Source organism: Argiope bruennichi, chromosome X1 (genome assembly GCF_947563725.1).
Source record: "Argiope bruennichi chromosome X1, qqArgBrue1.1, whole genome shotgun sequence".
In the NCBI taxonomy this organism is placed as follows: domain Eukaryota; kingdom Metazoa; phylum Arthropoda; class Arachnida; order Araneae; family Araneidae; genus Argiope; species Argiope bruennichi.
Window position 1 is genome coordinate 56617117 of NC_079162.1, and position 17265 is coordinate 56634381.

The following is a 17265-nucleotide window of genomic DNA, read 5'->3' on the forward strand; positions in this document are numbered from 1 at the left end:
TGTGCTTCACGCAAGACCTTATCTTATGCAAGAGCATGATTTACGGAATGAAATTAATGTAATGTGTTTTGGGAGTTGATGTGGGTGGGGAGTCTAATTTGTGCAATGTTTCATTAGGCCGTGAGTGGAGTGACAAGGGTCGTGAGTGGAATTTCAAAATAATCAATGTGTGATAAAATATGGAAGCTACTTCACCATGCGTTTTGGCAAGACTTGTCTTGATTAACTAGTGATATCGGATATTATACGTAATATTGAGTTCTGAGAGTTGGTGCTAGCGGGCAAATGTATTTGTAGGCGTCAGAATTATGGACTGTGAATGGGGTTGGATGTGTGTATATTTACGAGAACTATGCATTGGAGGTAGAGCAGACGGCGTGGGTAATGAGCGCTTGAGCTGTGGTTTCGGGAGTTGGATTCGTGGGTAATTCGTGTGCGAGTTGTGCTATTGAGGTTCGTGATGATGGCGTGGGCAATGCCTGTGTGCGAGTTGTACACTTGAGGTGGGTGGTGGCGTGGGCAATGCCTGCCTGGGAGTGTGTTGGGCTTTTGAGGTTGGTGGTGGCGTGGGCAATGCCTGCCTGTGAGTGTGTTGGGCTTTTGAGGTTGGTGGTGGCGTGGGCAATGCCTGCCTGTGAGTGTGTTGGGCTTTTGAGGTTGGTGGTGGCGTGGGCAATGCCTGCCTGTGAGTGTGTTGGGCTTTTGAGGTTGGTGGTGGCGTGGGCAATGCCTGCCTGTGAGTGTGTTGGGCTTTTGAGGTTGGTGGTGGTGGCGTGGGCAATGCCTGCCTGTGAGTGTGTTGGGCTTTTGAGGTTGGTGGTGGTGGCGTGGGCAATGCCTGCCTGTGAGTGTGTTGGGCTTTTGAGGTTGGTGGTGGTGGCGTGGGCAATGCCTGCCTGTGAGTGTGTTGGGCTTTTGAGGTTGGTGGTGGTGGCGTGGGCAATGGTTGCCTGTGAGTGTGTTGGGCTTTTGAGGTTGGTGGTGGTGGCGTGGGCAATGGTTGCCTGTGAGTGTGTTGGGCTTTTGAGGTTGGTGGTGGTGGCGTGGGCAATGGTTGCCTGTGAGTGTGTTGGGCTTTTGAGGTTGGTGGTGGTGGCGTGGGCAATGGTTGCCTGTGAGTGTGTTGGGCTTTTGAGGTTGGTGGTGGTGGCGTGGGCAATGGTTGCCTGTGAGTGTGTTGGGCTTTTGAGGTTGGTGGTGGTGGCGTGGGCAATGGTTGCCTGTGAGTGTGTTGGGCTTTTGAGGTTGGTGGTGGTGGCGTGGGCAATGGTTGCCTGTGAGTGTGTTGGGCTTTTGAGGTTGGTGGTGGTGGCGTGGGCAATGGTTGCCTGTGAGTGTGTTGGGCTTTTGAGGTTGGTGGTGGTGGCGTGGGCAATGGTTGCCTGTGAGTGTGTTGGGCTTTTGAGGTTGGTGGTGGTGGCGTGGGCAATGGTTGCCTGTGAGTGTGTTGGGCTTTTGAGGTTGGTGGTGGTGGCGGCGGTGTGGGTAATGCCTGCCTCTGAGTGTGTTGGGCTTTTGAGGTTGGTGGTGGTGGCGGCGGTGTGGGTAATGCCTGCCTGTGAGTGTGTTGGGCTTTTGAGGTTGGTGGTGGTGGTGGCGGCGGTGTGGGTAATGCCTGCCTGTGAGTGTGTTGGGCTTTTGAGGTTGGTGGTGGTGGCGGCGGTGTGGGTAATGCCTGCCTGTGAGTGTGTTGGGCTTTTGAGGTTGGTGGTGGTGGCGGCGGTGTGGGTAATGCCTGCCTGTGAGTGTGTTGGGCTTTTGAGGTTGGTGGTGGTGGCGGCGGTGTGGGTAATGCCTGCCTGTGAGTGTGTTGGGCTTTTGAGGTTGGTGGTGGTGGCGGCGGTGTGGGTAATGCCTGTCTGGGTGCGTGTTGGGCTTTAGAGGTTGGTGGTGGCGGTGTGGGTAATGCCTGTCTGGGTGCGTGTTGGGCTTTAGAGGTTGGTGGTGGCGGCGTGGGTAATGCCTGCGTGTGTGTGTGTTGGGCTTTAGAGGTGGGTGGTGGCGGCGGCGTGGGTAATGCCTGCGTGTGTGTGTGTGTTGGGCTTTAGAGGTCGGTGGTGGCGGCGGCGTGGGTAATGCCTGCGTGTGTGTGTGTGTGTGTGTGTTGGGCTTTAGAGGTCGGTGGTGGCGGCGGCGTGGGTAATGCCTGCGTGTGTGTGTGTGTGTGTGTGTTGGGCTTTAGAGGTCGGTGGTGGCGGCGGCGTGGGTAATGCCTGTCTGTGTGCGTCTTGTACAAAGATTTGCTCATTCTAATTATTCTCAACTCTTCAATTTCACGTTGACGGCCATTATTTCAATAGAAAGTAGGGATATAGGCGGCGTTGAGCTTCAGACGTTGCTCTGAAGTAGGAAAACAAGGTAAGAATGCTTAACAGAATTAGACAACTCCGAAATAAGTTGAACATTAAACCAGGCCTTTCTTGATAATTCTTAATCATTTTGGATTTGAATCCAATAAACTTGACAGCTATTTATGTATATTTAACAAAATAAACATCTTAGTTTCGAAGTTTCTACTTTACATAGGAATAAGCTCGAACCAGATTGAATAATAACGGATAAATCGATTGTTCTGATGCTGTTCATTTTGATATTTCGGGGAATCTCTCATAATTAGAGCTTTGCTCAAATCGACAATTAAAATGCATTATTTTAATGAGTAATGGAAATTCTTCATGGTACGATAAGGATCGACAAATGGCCCTTGAATAACATTCTGATGAACAGAGTAGATTCGAATTCATATTGCGGTGAAATTAGACATTTGATTTCCAGAGTCTTTGGTTTACTGTGTTTTATTTAGGACTGAAATCGATATAAAAAAATCTATTGGCTCATTAAAAAAATTGTAATTTCTTGAAACGCGCAATATATAAACTCGAGATTTTTTCGAATTGCATTTACATATTCGTAGTGGCAATAAGTGTTCGTGTATTGGAAATGAAACATTTTATTCCAAAATTTCTACATCTCGTTTCAAAGCTGCCTTTTATTTTCTAAATTTCAGCTCATGGTTTTTGCCATCCTGCACAGTATTAATTCCGTTTACGTAATCTTAAATTATGAAGCCTTTCGTTCTTCTAACCACTCTTTCACCCCCTCCCTCCAATCTTCAAACTAAAATCATCAATCTGTAATATGTATAGTAATATGGATGCCGTTCTTTTCTTTCTATATACGAGTTTATTCCCCTAGTCGACGTTACAACATCGCACCTCGTACGGAAAAATTCGTTCAACTTGTGCTCGCGTATCAATTGACCCTAAAGTGTCTAGATATTTTTGAGGTGCAATAAAGTATAATTTTTACTGAATAAAGTATCAGTCTATTCCAGAAATTAGAAATAATTTAGCTTGTTCCATATCAAAACTCGAAAACAGAAGTTTGAATGATATCGTGTATTGAATGCGGATGAATTATAATTATTTTTCGAATTGAATGGGAAAAAAAGTAATCAGCTAGATCAGGGATAGGAAAAGGTTTAGAAATGTAATCGAACTAAGCATTGGAGATATTGTCTTTAAATGGAGTTGTTTTGAACTTATATGAAAGTAGGCGAACTTCGTATTGCATTTCTCTATCCTTTGATGCATAAAAAAATAACTTATGAAAAGGATAAAGATTAAAAAATGTCGGTAAAGCTTTAAGGTAAAGGAGGTTGTTCCATTCGAGAGCAATTTTTTTAAAAAAAAAGTAAGCACGGGATAATCTTTGTAATTCAGTCTTCCAAAATTTAAAATTAAATTTTTATTTTTAAATTTTAATATTATATTTTTAAATTTTAAGAAATCTTCTAAGAGGCATTGAAATCGGAACATTTGGTATTTTGATTGAATATGCAAGAAATCTCCGGATACTCTATAAAAGTGGCTTTCGAGAGACGAAAGTGTCATAATTATGTGGATTTTACTTGGTATAGTCTAATGATATAGGAAAGAGCCATAGCGATTGTTTTCTTGTGCCGTTTCTGAAAATATGCAGAATGAACATTTAATTTGGAAAGTTTCTGAGGTTTAACTAACCTTAGAGATCATTAAACTGTCTCACTCATACCAAGAAGTTTGTTTTGGATTCATCCGATTTTTCACTCATTTAAAAGAATGCAACCTCACAGAAATGATCAGCGAAACAAATCCTGCAGTTATTAGAGCAGCTCTGTAGACTCTTCAGATGTTTGTTGGAGCAATGAAACAACGCTTTTCCCCATATGTGGAATGACTGTCTTCTCAGCTCGGGACAAAAATTGTATTGATAGCAGGCATCTGGATGGCCAGGGGACTCTCGGTTCCGCACAGAAGTAATATCGGTAAGTTGTGCTATTAATAATTATAATATCGAAATGAAGATTGGATGCAATAATTTATCAATGGTAATTAGAGCTATAAAAATGTACTTAGGCAAGTTGTCCACCCTATGGAAAAACTGTGTCTATACCGTTTTGTTGGGAAAGGGCATGACGTCAATCACAAATACTGTTTCCTCAATTCCATGTACATGCTATCCATCTGCACCAGTGCTGGGTGCGGGAAAGTATTTAAGATGACATCAAAGCACAAGAAATTCAAGGATACGGTAAGTTTGCAAATTATATTAAAACTGACATGGCGTTTGACAACCAATTGTGTTAGATTCGCCTCGAAAGTAAGCTTTCTGCAAGCTGCAAAGAGAAGTGAAACATAATTTCCGGGAAACATTTATCGACATATGTTTAGCCTTTTAAACTACTTCCAACGCAAGAATTACCGGTATTGAAATGCATGTTACACTATTATGGTTATTTGCATTTGGTCACTTGGGTAGTGACGACATGGTCAGGAACTCTCAAATCCTTTATTCCAACACGCACCTGTACCAGGACAAAAAAATGAATCGAGATTATTATTGTGTCTATATGGACAGAGGGAAACTTGCTTTCTAGAACGAATAAGGGTATTACTATTTAAAAACCATGTTTTTCGACCCTTTAGATGTTGTAGTTAATAAACACGCTTCTTGGCAAGACCTCCAATTCGTTTTTCTTATTTTTCAAGCATTTAAATGTGATATTCCATAAAATTTGAAATGCCACGTCCAAAATTAAAATGAATGTTCCTTAAATGATTTCATATAATTTACCACTAAGCATTTTGTGTGTCGCTTTAAAGAGTATTCTACCGTTTAGAGAATAAACTTATTGTTATGTTAAGCATAATTGCCGATTATACTTAACGGGCAATTAACAAATTAGATGCACGACTTATTTTCCTATATGCGCTTATAGCTCTCCATAAAGACTTGCAAGTATTTTAAAACCAAAAATTTGGATGAATTGTCTAACAAATGTATTTCAAACATTGATAATAGCTTAATTTTTAAAAGGAAAAATGAACTGATGTGAGCTTAAGATTTTCTGATTAAAACGGGAAACCTTTAATTTCTGTCAATGAAGTTGCAAGCAAATTCTTATCGGGTTTCAGAATTTTCGATGTATATAAAAGAGCAAAAGTAAAATGTATATATCTTTGCAGTTCATAGAATTCTTGATAGATTTCATATGTAATAAATTTCTTTTCAGATGTTGAAAGGTTTTGAAGCAAGTGATCATGGCACAACAGATAATATGGAGCTTCAACAAGCGCATATTAGAATTCGGATCCTATGGAATCCAATAAACCTTTGGTCTGCTAGTCGGATGATTTATAAAGCCCTGAAACATTGGATTAAGCTTAATGTATCAACTTTGTACAAAAAAAAATTACTGTAATTTTAAAAATGTTCTGCACAGTGGATTGAAAGTGAAATAAATGTTTATAATCCCTGTATATTCCAGGAAAGTGGCTACTAAGTGACGAGTCTGGATTACGTTGATTTCTCATAGTCTGAGGTAGTTGGAAAACCATGGCCATTACTACTTGCTGTTTTCAAGAGATGAACAGAAAAAAAGAGAATTTCAGTTTTTAGAGTAATATAGCAAGAACTTTGGAGATATCAATTTAAACTCTTCACTTATACCTGAAAGTATTCTGAAGGAATTCTTCGTGTTCACTCATGATGGAACGTCTTATGAATCGAAAGAAGCAGAATTTCCTGCAATTGATATTGGAGCAGCGCATTCTGCAAAGATTAGATTAGAGGCAATTTAATTGAACAACGGCTTAATCCCACTGATCTGTGCAGTGAACACCATTTAGTCTCCAGCCGCAAATTCTTAATATGGGAGATGTCTGGATTGGAGGAAAAAATGGTACTGAAGTGATACCGGTAAGTTGCACGAAATATAACTGTCAAATCGAACTGGGAAAATTTTATCCAAAAACTTTTATGAAATAAGATTTTTATCGGTCTAATTAAGTATACACAAGTCAAATTACGACCATTATGGAAGCATTTTTTCTGCAAGTGTGTAGTCACCATCAGTAATACGGCTTTCTCGGTTCCATATACAAGACATCAATATTCACAAATTTCCTTAAGATACTTTGAAGTATCGAGTTCTCATGGTAAGTTCTTGAATCATCAATACAATTATCATAATAGCATGATATTCGGAGACTATTTTATTTAGACCCTCTAGAAAGTATTCCGAAGGCACAAAATAATCCTGGAAACTATAGTTTATGTAAGCATTGGAGATTTGGCTGCCTCTGAACATAAGAACCGAATAGCCGTTCGTCTTATACTGAAAGATCAATTTCTGTATAGAGATGTTGAAGAAATTCATTGCCCATGAATGGAGTTGGCCGGTGTAGGCTTTCTTCTTGTCGATAGGGAAATGTATGGTCAAACCTCTTCAGACATGTGCCTATGGAAAAATAAGCAGAATCTTTCTGCATAATTTTGTCATTTCTCCGGTGAAAATATTTTTGGGGCCAGACCAAACGTATTCCAGTAGATATTTAAAATTTTCAATCCTTCATGAATGGCAGTTGCTAGCATATAATCAGCAAGGCGAACTCATTTGATTTTTTTTAGTATATAAACGGCGATCTAGGAAATTAATTTGCAATCTCTATGAAAGGAATTGTGCTTATTTCTCAACATTCGGCCTTTCTTTTTACTCCATTATGCAAGGATTTGTTAGTTTTCGGCGCTTTTAAGCGGTTCTGGGGAAAGTTTCGAGATCGTGGCAAAATCTACCGTATTCTAAAATCTAAACAATGACTATCGGGCTCTATTGGAGCATTCATAATTTGCCATTTCTGATTTGCATAGAGAATAAAAACACGCAGGTCTCGGAAGATTCTGGAATAATTAAATGCTTATTTTAAAATTGTATTTGAATGGTTAAATTTTCATAATGCGAACTGTTAGTCGAAAAAATATCCTAGATGTAGACTCCGATTCTATTGATAAGAATTAAAGAATTTTTTTCAGATCACTGAATCATTGGAGTGGATTTAAAGATCAAAATTTAGTCTTCTGACATTTAATGGCATTCTCGATAGTTTGATTTAATGTATTTAATCTTTTCAGATGTCTACATATTTCAACCTAAGTGATCATGGCACAAGATACCATTTGGAGCCTTCAACCTTGCAATTCAGAGCTTTTTCAATGGAATTATGAATGGAGATCGAATGTATGCAGTTGAGTTTGTAAAATTCCTTCTTGCTTCGCCTAAACTTATTAGTTCCATAAAATGAATACATAAATGGTTTTCACAATGGAAATGTGACTATGTATGTAGTCAACATTACTTGATGATATCAATACATCTTTGAAATGTTCTATTCTAAGAGCAAGATACTGATTATTTATACAATTTTTTTCGAAATTCGCAAAGCTTGAAATGTGCAAAATATCCGTTTCAAAAGAACTGTCTGGCAATTCAATCAATATTTCATCTTAAAATTGTCGGGAAACTTTTATTCTTGTACCAACTGGAAAATATTGATCTTCATTCATTCCCTTCAAAAGTAGTACTTGTTTTTTAAATATTTGTTTTTAAAATGCTTATTCCTCAATCTACATTGGTAAAATGTTTATTAATATGGGGTAACTTAAGCTCTGGTAGTATATTTAAATTTGCTAGTAATCTGAACCAAATTTCCAACAAGACTGAATGTTCTATTTACATTTCATATCAAATTCGGATTAAAACTTCTGTGGCTATTAATCTCTTATTGGAGCTCAACAATTTGACAGAGTTCTCATTAACCCTGCAGTATAGACGGGAATTACAATTGTTATTATGAAGTAAAAAAATTCATTTGCGTATTGCATTACTTTATCATTGTGAGGGGAAAATGAATCTTTTCGCCCTTAGATTTGTCGGTTATTTCTAATCGCAGATTACCATAGCAAAATTTTAATGTAAATATTTTTGTAATCTGATCTATTTTTGATTTTACATACTTATTTTTCAAAATCAGTCTTTTGGTATCGTTTTGTACTGAATGTCAATGCTCGTGAAAACTTCATAATCTTGTCCATTTTGCTTTGTGGTTATAAAATGAGTTACCAAATAATTAAATATGTTCTTATGACCATATGTATATTATCCTAAATATCTTAAGGAATTTTGCATTTCATTATGATCCTGATATTTGTCTTGTTTTAAATATGCAAAATTATTTTATGCTTAATATCATATGTATATTGTTCTGTGCTAAATTTCAGTTAAGTCTTCCAAGAAATCTAAATTTAAAGAATTTTGGTTTCAAAGCAAACTCTGAAATTTGCTGCAAGTCATATGCATGTTCGGCTAATTTAAAATATACGAATAGTAACTTACCAGGAAAAATGTTCATTGTGTATGAAGGATAAATCGAAACGTATTGTTAGCATGCATGTTTGTCTTCTTACTTCGTTTGAAATTGCGAAAATTTTAACACTAATGAATCGCAAGTCGTGTATTGACGCACATTAAACGGTTATATTTTGAAAAGACGTTTTATGGTAATATTATAAATTTGATAATACTTGGCTTTTGATACTATAGAATATTCTAAAATTGTTAGCAAATAAACTTTCAGTTTCTTTTCATTGCCTTTCATATGTGAATTTCATAATACCTCGCATTAATTGTCTAAATTTTGATTCAGAAACAATGTCAATGGTTATTAATTTAAATCTCTTTAACATTCCAGATTTTTTTTACCGTAGTCTGTGTAGATATATTAAATCTATTCGTTGCATCCATTTGCAATTATTTTCTTAAAATCTTGTGTTACATTTAAAATTAAATAGTAATGGTTACAATACGATTAATAGTAAATTCAAAATTCTAAATATATCGCTACTTTGATTTTTATTTTCACGTAAAACTTGCATCCGCGGACAAAGCATACTTTGATTGGCTCGGCCGGCCATCCAATCAAAATATGCTTTGATTCTCAGAAAGCATTTGATCATCGTGCCTGATCACCACGGCGATCTGTATGCTTTTAGAGAATACGTTGCTCTTTAATGATTAGTATGAAATAATATGCATAAGATTATATTCGAATGTCTCGTTTGGTGAAGGGAAAAAGTGAATGGATGCGATGAATGTTAAATCTAGATGTAGGGTAGGCAGGTTCCTTTTTTCTTTTTTTTTCTGTAACATGAGAAAGTCTAGGGTTCTGAACTATCGGCTTTTCAGTAATGGTAAATTTGCTAAATTCTTTTAATTTAATAGAATGTTAAACTTTCGTGTATTCCGTGTTTACATTAGGCATTGAAATAAAATTTGTATAATGAGCTTTCAGCTTAAATTCTGCAAAATCCATTCACTTATATAAATGTATTTCCCCCAGTTCTAGCAATTCATGCTGCATAAAATATTCCATTTCAAGTGTGTTAAATTAATGTTAATAAATGCTTTACTTATGAAACTGAATTCTTAAGCCGATTTAATTTATGTAATAAGCCTTTGCTGTTTTGCTACCAGTACTGTATTCTTCATGCATTTATATTGTACTTTTTATGTTGTAGTAATCTTGTAAATGACCTTTTCTCGTATATCAAACATGCCAATAAAATTTTATGTACTTTTAATTGCATTTTGTATTTAATTTCTGATTATTATTTACTCCTGACAGAAAAATTATTAGATGGGAGACGTCTCGGGGAAATCCATAAATTTAGTTTACGAATTTGTTAGTTGAAGACGGTGCATAATTCTAAGTCGTTAGAAGAATATTGAATTTATTCAAATGAAAAATAGAAATGCGTAAGATGAATTGGGTTATTTGTTTATATCCTTTACGTAAAACCCTTTAATTTTAATAAAAAAAATTAGAATTAATATGTTGGCTTATTGATAAGAGTGTAGATATGACGGATTAGAAAGCTGGTCATGATTTGGAATTTTGTGAATTGCAGTTTTTCTGCTTCTTTTTAACATTGTTTTTCGTAGAAATATCAATTCCTTTAATTGGGATTTAGTTTCATAAGAATTTAGTCAAAAATTAACTTTCCATATTCCTCTCAGATAGCAAATGGATAAATTTGGAAGTTTCTTTAATCGGAAAATAAACTTTTGTGGGAGAAAAAAAAAAAACGAAACATTTTGAGAAAAATGGTGTATGTTGCAATAACCTAGTGTTGATTGCTTCTTAATTTTCTTTTTCGATAATGAAAATGAAATCTTTTAGCAGTTGATTATTCAGAATTCTTGGGTATTAAATTTCGAAAAACATTTTCTTTAAATATTAAATACAATATTTAATTTTCATTCTGAATTGTATTATGCAATTGAAAACAGTCGTTGAAATTATAGCCAATTTTTAATTATATGTTATGCTGTGACTTATTTAAACGTATGCAACTCCTAAGAATTCATTAATAGGATTCGGAACAGAAGAATCGGTTTATTTTAAAAAATGCTTTGAATGAATTCTTTTTAAGCATTTTACATAAAACTGCAAAACCCAATTTACTTTGATACCCGTTAAGAATTCTTATTTCAAATGAATTCGTATTCTATTTTTGTATTGTAACAATCCTGTAAAGTCTATTTTTGTATATCAAACTTGCAAATAAAATGCATGTATTTCTAATTCAATTTTTATTTAATTACCGAATATTTTGTTTTTTTCAGATATGTTAATATATATAAATATTTTCTTGAAACTATATTGCTAACATATTCGTAGTCTAAATTTAAGATGGTACATACATCTACATCTGAGAACTATTGAATTGAAATAAAAGGGAATTCTTACGATTACTGATCTCTATCCTTTACTTAAAATCATTTAGTTTCAGCTCAAATATAAATCAATGGCCAATTCAGCTTAAATGTAAATCAATCTTTACCTAAAATAGTTTTATTTAGATAAATATTTATTTGCTAGTTTATTGGAGTATAAACATTACAAATTAGAAATGTTGATTCATTTAACTGTTCTAATGCTAGTATATATATGAGAAATTAGCTGAATTGTTCATGCTCTAGAAAAGCAGTATCATTTAGGAAATTCGAATTCTTCATTTTTGAAATTTCTCTATTAAATTTTAAAATCTCAAATTCGAATTAAAAGTTTATAATTATTTACCATTTTACCTTTTACTCTCTATATTTCGTTATCGAAAGTGAGTAAATTTTTGAGGCCCTTTTCTTAACAAAAAAAAATAGTAATATTTTTAAAACTTTTGAATGAGTTGGATGCGAATTGTAGAGTTTAAGTTTCGTTGCACTATTCTTAATTTTCCACTTTAAAATTTATCTAAAAATAAGTATATTTTTTACTACTTCATTAAAATCTTTTTATTAAATATATACAGATGTATTGCCATTTTGATTTAAAATCGATTTTTCCCTGGCTATGTTGATTTTTATACTAGTCTAATAGAAAGAAAATTCGAAAAGGGAATTCAATTTCATAGCTATAATACTGAACATAGAATTTATAAAATTAGATACCAATTTATTTATGTTTAACGAGTGTTTGAATAGGCTCTTTTAGTGTACTTAAAAAGCTACAGTATCGCATTTATTTTATTAATTGCAGTGATGTTTTATTAGTAAAATAATGGTAGTCTAATAAATTAGATTTTAAAAAACCCGCATATTTTATTGTTAAATAAACCTAATCTGCAGTCACGAAAAAAAATTGCCACCCAGATTTATTTCGGAATCAATCATCCTATGTGAAAAAGAAACTGTTTTAAAGGTAGTAATGAATGGTAAAAGATGCCGTGCCTAAGATTTTCGCAGGGTGTTACCTACATATTTAAAATTGTACAAGCTATCTATACATTTAAAATAAAAAGGGGGTAAATGAACCATTCGCCCAGCCTGAGCCACTAGTTCGATTTCGCCGGTTTTTATTTCACTGAAGTCATGATTGCTTGATAAGTTATCAATGCTTCTTTCCCCCAGCTACTCCTATTTCAAAAGTTATCGAGTAATAAAACTATAACGCAGCCCACCGATTATGTCAGTTTTATTCGACAAATTTCGCCTCTTCGAATACATTTATTGCTAATAAATTAATATGCTCTATGATCTGTTTATTGTGCAGGAATGTTTTAAAATACTGTTGACTTGTTACGGTAAAATACAACTGACATGGCTAAATTATTATTTGTATGGTGCGTGGGAGCACTCAGTCCACTTAAAGGATAATGCACATTACATTGATAAAATTCTACACTTTACTCAAGTATCTTTATTTGAAAATGGGAACTTAAACATGGGTGCAATTTAATCCTAAAATTGCATATCATTGTAGTGTGGTTGGAAATCTCTTGGTGTTCGACAGTTATAGATTCATATGTATCCGATGAAAATGATCTTGAACCTTTAACAACTTCCATGCTTGGCTGCGGTGGCCCTGTGGTAAGATCTCTGCATTGGAACCGAAAGGTTTTAGGTTCCAGACCCGATTCCGTCGAAGAACAGTCATGTAAGCTTATATTATACTTCATCGGGCCGCGGTTGTCAGGTGATAAAGTCCTGGCTTCGGAACCGTAGGGTTTCATGTTCGAAATTTATTCCATCAAGAACAGTCATGCAAGCGGGTTTGGTGTACGTTAAATCCGTCGTAGACAAACGTCCCCCCGCTGGTGTGTTGTAGAAGTTTGGGGAGGAGGGTGTCGGCTCAGGTGTCGTCATCGTCATCTAACCACGATTAGAAATTACGAGGTCCATCCCCAAATAGCCCTAGTGTTGCATTAAAATGGGACGTTAATGTAATTAAACTAAACTAATTACAACTTTAATTCCATAAGGTCGTTAGACGAATGTTTAAGTCAAAAAGAGAAGGGAGAAAAGAAATGTATAGGGAAAATTCGAATTAGCGAATTCGGAACTCATTTACGTGACTCATAATTTATAGTAAGTGGGCATATAAAATTTAAAAAAAATCACAATCCAGATGAATGTTCTCTGAAATGATGTAAGATTTGTAGCAATCAGATGCTTACTTCAATAAATTCTGGTTATTTATCTAAACTTAACTGTTCAGTACATTTATGGTAATGAGAGAACACAATATTTAACTTAGTAAGTGCTATAATGTTTAGCTTAATATTTATATGCTTTTCACCAAGAAGTCTTGTTCTTCTACACTTCGTAACTCCAGATTTCTACCCAATAAATTTTCTTCCTTTTTTACAAGAGTAGTTTCAGTGCCATTTTCAGAACTGGCCGAAGATAAGAAAAAAAACCCTGTAGCACTATCTTAAACACCAAGCACGTAGAAAACTACACCAAAATTTCGCATTATATTGCAACAAAAATGACATCTTTTCATAAAAATCAAAGTAATATGTTTCAAAAGTATACGCAAAAGGTTAGCAAATCAATTCAGATCTTCAGAACAATTCAATATTCAGAACAAAAAAGAGGAGCTACATAAAGCGTCGATTGAGCACTTCTTAAGAACTGTCGAGGTCGATAAAGAGCGATTCCTTGTCTCCCTACCGTGGCTTACCGGTCATTTGTCTGTTCCAGACAATTTTAATTTGACACTCAAAGGGTTGCGACAACCCATAAGCTGAAGAAGGAAATCTTATTTCAAGAATACGGTGATGTCTTTAAAGAACGAGAAGGCATAATAGAAGATGTTCCCCAAGAAGAAATAGTCTGCTTATCGCAAACTGCCCCATCGACTTGTGATGAAGCCAAACAGCAAGAGGGATTCAACTTGATTGAATTTATCCCTTCCATGTTAACAAGGTTTCGACTGTATAGAGTTGGTGTTTCGGCTGATATACGGAAGACTTCTTGCAATTAAGTCTATATAAGGAAAATCGAAATTTCCTGCGATTTTTGTGGCATAGTGAAAGAGAGCTCGTGCATTACCGACATTGCCTGGTGGTGTTTGGTGTTTCCAGCAGCCAATTCTTGCTTGGATCAACAATCCAATACCACTTCGAGAGAAAGTTGGAATAAGCGAAGCAAGGCCGTGGAAGATACCCTAGTATTTTATTCAAAATTTGATGAACAGCTTTTACGTTTACAATTGTTTGGCAAGCGTCGAAACCCATTCGGAGCTAGAACGATTTATTGACGTAGCCACTGAGATCATGGCTTACGAGGGTGGGAGAACTCTGATCCAATAACAAGTGATACAAATCATCCTGGGGATGATTTGGGACATACATTGTGATACTCTTTCAATAAATATTCCTGATTTGAGAGAACTAATGGAAGATGTAATCACGAAAAGAAATATTCTTGCTACTTCACACAAAGTCTTTGATCCCTTGGGGATCACAAGTCCAGTGTTGCTACTACCAAAACTCTGGCCACAAAATTTGTGGAAATCTGAAGTCGGTTGGGATGAAGAAGTAGAACTAAAAACACGTCGAGATTTTCTAAAGTGGCTAATGGAGCTGGAGTGTTTGAAGTATGTTAAAGTACCAAGATGGTTACACTGTGATAGCGGATTTGAGCATATTTCATTGTAATTTTTTGCGACTCAAGCAAACTAGCCTATTCTGCTGTTGTTTTCCTACGAGTTGATATTAGAAGTACTGTAAACATACAATTGGTACAGAGTAAAACTAGAATTGCACTTTGTGGAAAAAAGGAAATAACTATTGCAAGGCTGGAACTTCTTGGTGCTGCTATATTTGCTCGTCTTTCTTCCACTGTCTTGAAAGAGTTTTCAACAGACAATGCTTATTTCTGGACAGACTCTACTACAGTATTAGCTTGATTGAACAGAGGAGAACCGTGGGGTGTATTTGTTTGCAACCGTGTTCAAGAAATTCGAAAGTTGACACCAGTCAAAACCTGGAGACACGTTCCTGGATCACTGAATCCTGCGGACTGTCCGCGTAGAGAGTGTTCATCGAAGCAGCTTTGCAATTAGAAATGGCGAGAAGGTCCTAGTTGGTTGTATCTTTCGCCTCATGAATGGCCTGTTAGTGATGTGGCAGTAGATGTCAATGAGGAAGAAGTGAATAAAGAGAGAAAAGCTGTCGTGATCTCTATGATTGAATATTCAAACAACAAATATTAAGAGTGATTATTTTTCCACCTATAATAGAAACATCAGAATAGTGGCATGGATTCTAGGTTTTATTCGTAACGTCTCAAATGTAATAGTAATAGTAATAATAAGTAATAGTAATAATAAGTAATAGTAATAATAAATAATAGTAGTAATAGTAATTATTATTAATAATAAGTCGAAATTGCTCAGTTTGGAATTTTAAAAACTGGTTTATATATAACTAATCTACCTCATTTTTCACAGGAAGCTAGTATGTTATATAACAACGATATATATTTTTTCTATTATCGCTTACAATTTAAAATTCATTTCATTACAAAATTAACTTTTACTGCATTCAGTTACTAGCTAAATAACTGTTTTACTATAACCGAAACGGATATCTATATTTTTTAAGAAAAACATCTCAATTTCAAAGTAGTAGAACTTTACAAAAGCCGTGAATATTTGCGATTTTTGATTTTTCTTTGCACGCAAATAGTTCGAGAGAACTTGTCGAGCAAAGTGATGGAAATGCTGAATGTTCATGTCACGTAAATATGAGTGGGTGAAAACAATAGGAAGAATTCTTATTGTCTGGCTCGGATTCTTCGATTATTTATGTAAAGTGAGTGGGCTGGAAGGAAGGGAATCTTTTATACTCAATACAAGCTTAAAAGGCGTGAAAATGCACCCTTTTATATCATAAATTTGACAGGTAAAAAGGAATGCACTGAGATATATTTTTAAAGTATTGGTATTCTCTTGTGTATACTATAGATTTTAAGCCACTAATCTTTAAACAGTTTTCTGAAATTAGAAAACTATAATGTCGTGATCAAAGAAGGAATAACGCAAATTTAACATCCTAAACTGTTAAAAAAAAATTCCCTCAGATTTGAATGCTTATATTTATTCATCTTCAAAGATACTGTAAAAAATGACAAAACGTTGTGCTGTTTTTGTATGTGTTAAAACCTTTCAGGAAATGTCTCATTCAATATGAATAGTGAGAGAATGACCCTTTGTTCCAAAATCCGCAAGATAATAAATATATATGTATGTGTGTCTTATTCATCCAATAAACTGTAGTTACTGTTTTTTTTTAACTTTTTTTATTCTATATTAAAATTATTTTTTTTTCCTGACTCTCATGTTTCTTTTCAAATACTAGCTCTCCATTCCTAAAGCTTAGATGACTACCAATTACTTTGGTATGCATGTAACCTCGTCACATTCAGCTCGCATTGCCTGACAATCCGTGGAAATTTGAATGACCGTCGTCGCGACAGCAAGGAGGCAGAAATTAAGACCAAGTTCTAATGGCGATCCCAAGTCATGGTACAATCCCTCCTGTAGGAGGTAAACCTCCTCATGGTAGCTGAGGTAACTCGATCCCACAGCCTTAATGTAGACACCCTGGAAGCCAGAACCAATAAACATACCTATCGCTTCTGATTCTCATATCTGAAGTTGCTCAAAGTGGGATTAGGATAGATGTAAATGAAAAAAATCTTTTCACAAAATACTACAAATACTACAAAAGTCGTATTTATAGCATTGCAAGAACATTATTCTACAACGTAACGATTATTTTAGTTATCAATAGAAGCTACATTAATTTTAATTAAAAATTAAATCAAATATAAATTTTTCATTATTTCTCGTGAATTATACTCTTATTTGCATAGTTTCCAAAATTTTGTTGAAAAATTAAAAACTGTGCAATGCAATGTTGACATATTGAGATCTTCTTCAGAATTATTTGTCGTAGTAATACATCTCGTAACTTTCTCCTTTCAGTCATCTTGAGTGCCTATATCATCTACAATTCCACTTATCTCAAAACCTTTGATCTATTTTTAAGGTTAATGAAAATAATTCCTGTTTTATTGAATCGAGGCAAATATATGAA

General features: G+C 35.2%; 1 protein-coding gene and 1 long non-coding RNA gene across 3 annotated transcripts; one reads left to right on the forward strand and one right to left on the reverse strand.

Moving 5' to 3' along the window:
• Positions 1-445: 445 nt before the first annotated feature.
• Positions 446-2289, reverse strand: LOC129959232 (uncharacterized). Its single transcript, XM_056072056.1, has 2 exons — positions 2278-2289; positions 446-2020 (listed from the first exon to the last, which is right to left on the reverse strand). Exons 1-2 carry the CDS (start codon positions 2287-2289, stop codon positions 446-448), a joined length of 1587 nt encoding a protein of 528 aa, XP_055928031.1.
• A 1418-nt stretch (positions 2290-3707) lies between these two features.
• On the forward strand, positions 3708-8254 carry LOC129958850 (uncharacterized). 2 transcript variants are annotated; one of them, XR_008783332.1, is made up of 5 exons: positions 3708-4306; positions 4398-4572; positions 5555-5710; positions 5810-6240; positions 7453-8254. It is a non-coding gene; the product is annotated as an uncharacterized LOC129958850 (long non-coding RNA). The 2 variants fall into 2 exon arrangements; XR_008783331.1 differs by having other exon boundaries at positions 5555-6240.
• Positions 8255-17265: the final 9011 nt, after the last annotated feature.